We start from the raw sequence: 3714 nt of genomic DNA, 5'->3' as shown, positions 1-3714 counted from the left end.
TATTTTGGTGCAGCATGATTCTTATTTGTCACTTTTATTGTAAGGAATAAAAAAATAAGGTTAATAGATAACAACATCACCAGTTACAGTTGAATTCGCTTGATATACACCGAAATATATACCAGCCATATACACCTCTATTATTTTTTAGATTACATGACATAATATGAGTTCAAAATGATATTCAAGTCAACCAAACATGGATAAAATGACACCAGAAGCACTAGAACAATATTCTGTTTCTAGTTACACCAGGGATAGGACAACAGCAACAATTATAGTTGAATTTGTTTCATATAAACCGAAATATCGGCCATATACACCTCTAGTATCTTTTAGATTACATGACATAATATGAGTTAAAAATAATATTCAAATCAATCAAACACAAATAAAATTACACTAGAAGTACAAGGACAATATTCTGTTTCTAGTTACACTAGGGATAGGACAATAGCACCAGTTACAGTCGAATTCGCTTGATATATACCGAAATATCAGCCATATATACCTTTATTATTTTGTAGATTACATGACATAATATGAGTTCAAAATGATATTCAAGTCAACAAAACATGCATAAAATGACACCAGAAGCACAAGAACAATATTCAAGAACAACATCACCAGTTACATTCGAATTTACTTAAAATATAATGAAAGTTTCTATTTATAGAAACTCAGTTCCAAATATGCACAAAAAACATGAAAATATATGTTAAACTAGACACGAAACAGTATGTAAAACAGTTATCACTGATTGAATAGTATGACGAGAATAATAGTATGTATTTTAAATCAAGAATACATAATGAATCTACTTAATAAATAGAAATACAACTATCTAGTATTTTGCGTTCGAAATGAGAAAGAGAAAAGTGAAAAAATTGGACGATTAGTAAAATAATACCTTGAATAATCTTTTTTCTTTTGTTTTTGTATTTTTATGGAGATTTTGAAGTTTTTTATAGGTTTCCTTGAGTTTCGCGACGATTTTGACAGTTTCTTGAGAGATTTCGAGCGTCGTTTGAATCTTTAGGATTGGAATTTTGATCGAAGAAGAAGAAGTGTCTTTTATAATTTAAGTGCGCTATTGAAACGATTGAGTAAGCGCGTGTTTACACGCAATTATTGTGAGGATTATTTTTGTTAAATTTAGCCTAATTTATATCAACTTGTAAGCTAAAATAATTCGTATATATAGGAAATCTGTACTTTAATTTAGGAGAAATTATTGTATTAACAAATGTGAATTTTTAAATAAAAAATAAATATAAAAATAATAATATATTAATTTTCGTTTATAACTGCATCCTAACTCCTAGCCTACGTATTTATATGTGTGTTAGACCATTAATTTTACCGTAAAAAACACCTATATATGTGATACAATGCAAATTTTCCTATATTTATTTTCAAATTACTTGTATGGTAGATTTTATTTTATCTTTTAAAATAAAAATTTAAAATTTAAAACATCTAAATTTTAGATATTCTAGTTTCTAACTCATAAATCATAATTCATGTACGTCATGGGAAAAAAAAAACACAGATCGATGCCTGGCCGTTCCATGTGTAGTTGTTTCCCCGGTTAACAATTATTTCTCTTGGAAGTTAGAGCCATATATAATATGATACTATTGATATATGGATAACACTTGGGGTTGAGACAAAAGTATAGATTGGAAATTTAAAATAGCGGACAAGAAGATAACGTAGAAAAATATTAAAAAAACCAAATAATATTTTGAAAGTATAAATAGGCATAAGCCTCAAACCATTCTTCACACAACACAAACCAAAGGAGTGAGCCTACACACTCATCTAATTAATCATCACCATGGCTATCTCCAAGAAAATCCTCCCTCTTCTTTCCATAGCAACCATCTTCCTTTTGCTCCTAAACAAAGCCCATTCACTAGATTCCCTTTCCTTCAGCTACAACAACTTTGAACAAGACGATGAAAGAAACCTAATCTTGCAAGGTGATGCAACGTTCTCAGCAAGCAAGGGAATCCAACTGACCAAGGTAGACGATAACGGAACCCCTGCAAAGAGTACTGTGGGTCGAGTCTTGCACTCGACCCAGGTGCGCCTCTGGGAGAAGAGCACGAACCGGCTCACAAACTTCCAAGCACAGTTCAGCTTCGTTATCAACTCGCCTATTGACAATGGTGCCGATGGCATAGCCTTCTTCATCGCGGCACCAGATAGCGAAATTCCAAACAACTCGGCCGGAGGGACCTTAGGGCTCTTTGACCCTTCAACTGCCCAGAACCCTTCGGCCAACCAAGTTCTCGCCGTTGAATTTGACACCTTCTATGCTCAAGACTCCAATGGTTGGGACCCCAATTACCAACACATCGGAATTGATGTGAACTCTATTAAATCCGCTGCAACCACCAAGTGGGAGAGGAGAAATGGCCAAACCCTAAATGTTCTCGTAAGCTATGATGCTAACTCTAAAAACCTACAAGTGACTGCTAGCTACCCTGATGGTCAAAGTTATCAGGTATCTTATAACGTTGACTTGAGGGACTATCTTCCAGAATGGGGTAGGGTTGGATTCTCAGCTGCTTCGGGACAACAATACCAATCTCATGAGCTTCAATCTTGGTCCTTCACCTCAACCTTGTTGTACACTTCACCCCACTACCTTAAACTTGGACGCTTCATGATATGATATGGAAGAATAATCGTCTCTATATCACAAATCTACCTTTCATGCATGTAAGATATGGAAATAATAGGACAAGTATTGTCCACGGTCTAAGTTTTTATTTCGTAATGTTAAAGCCACGCGCGTCAACTTTCGTTTGTATGGATAATGTATGAGTTTATCTTCTTATTACAAGTGTTGTCATCTTTACATTATTACTTTTGTTATCGCCTTCTAGAGTATCCATTTTGCAGATGTTTCACTTTCACCCCCACACATAAACTGACATACACCATTTATCACGGTAACAAACAGGGTTAATATTGTTGGATATATAATGTCTTTACCGATCTAATTTAAATTTTTCAAATAAGTAATTTCATAATATGATAGCAAGGAGGATATCTATGACAAACAAATTTAGAGTGCGTTGTTTGCAAAGACCTATGAAATTGGATTGGCCTTGGTACCTTTTGCTTCTTGGTGTCGCCAAATCAATACATAAATTTGGAATATCCCCTTGGTCTCTATTATATTTTTCCCAGCACCATTTCTTTGTGAAACATGTACGGATATAGACGATAGGCCATATAATAAGCCAAAGAGTAGTGGGCTTTCGATCTTTTAGCTAGATTTGGTAAAATTTTAACTTTTAAAAATACTTTATTAAAGTTGGTTTTCTAACGGTACTTTTTTATTTTAATAATAACCACAATATTTAATAAATCAAAATAAAGGTAATTTATTTAATAAGCTTAATTAAGTTAAAAAAATGTATTTGAAGAAATTGTTGAAATAAAACACAAACAGAATTGCTAAAACAATATAAAATACTGGAACGAGATGTACAAAAATTATAAAATGGAATGTCAAAACAGAAGATAGATAGAATTATTGAAATGGAGCGAACTACTGAAACGAAATAAAACATAGACAAAACTGCTAAAATAAAATGCAGATGAAATTATCAAAATGAAGTGCCAGAAAAATATATTGCACATATATTTACAACTTAAGTGCAAACGGAAAAATTAAAAATATATATATAAATAATA

General features: G+C 32.6%; 1 protein-coding gene across 1 annotated transcript; it reads left to right on the top strand.

The window, feature by feature from the left end:
- LOC107617447 (alpha-methyl-mannoside-specific lectin) lies at nucleotides 1789–2877 on the top strand. The gene has a single exon (XM_016319204.2). The coding sequence runs from the start codon at nucleotides 1841–1843 to the stop codon at nucleotides 2681–2683; it is 843 nt and encodes a 280-aa protein (XP_016174690.1). The 5' UTR covers nucleotides 1789–1840; the 3' UTR covers nucleotides 2684–2877.

The sequence above is a fragment of the Arachis ipaensis genome, chromosome B09 (genome assembly GCF_000816755.2).
Source record: "Arachis ipaensis cultivar K30076 chromosome B09, Araip1.1, whole genome shotgun sequence".
Taxonomy (NCBI): Eukaryota; Viridiplantae; Streptophyta; class Magnoliopsida; order Fabales; family Fabaceae; genus Arachis; species Arachis ipaensis.
The sequence above is the reverse complement of the archived record's forward strand: the minus strand, read 5'-3'. Positions and strand labels throughout refer to the sequence as shown.

Excerpts from the sequence above, each read along its gene's own strand:
- LOC107617447 (XM_016319204.2), top strand. The coding sequence starts at position 1,841 with ATGGCTATCTCCAAGAAAATCCTCCCTCTTCTTTCCATAGCAACCATC.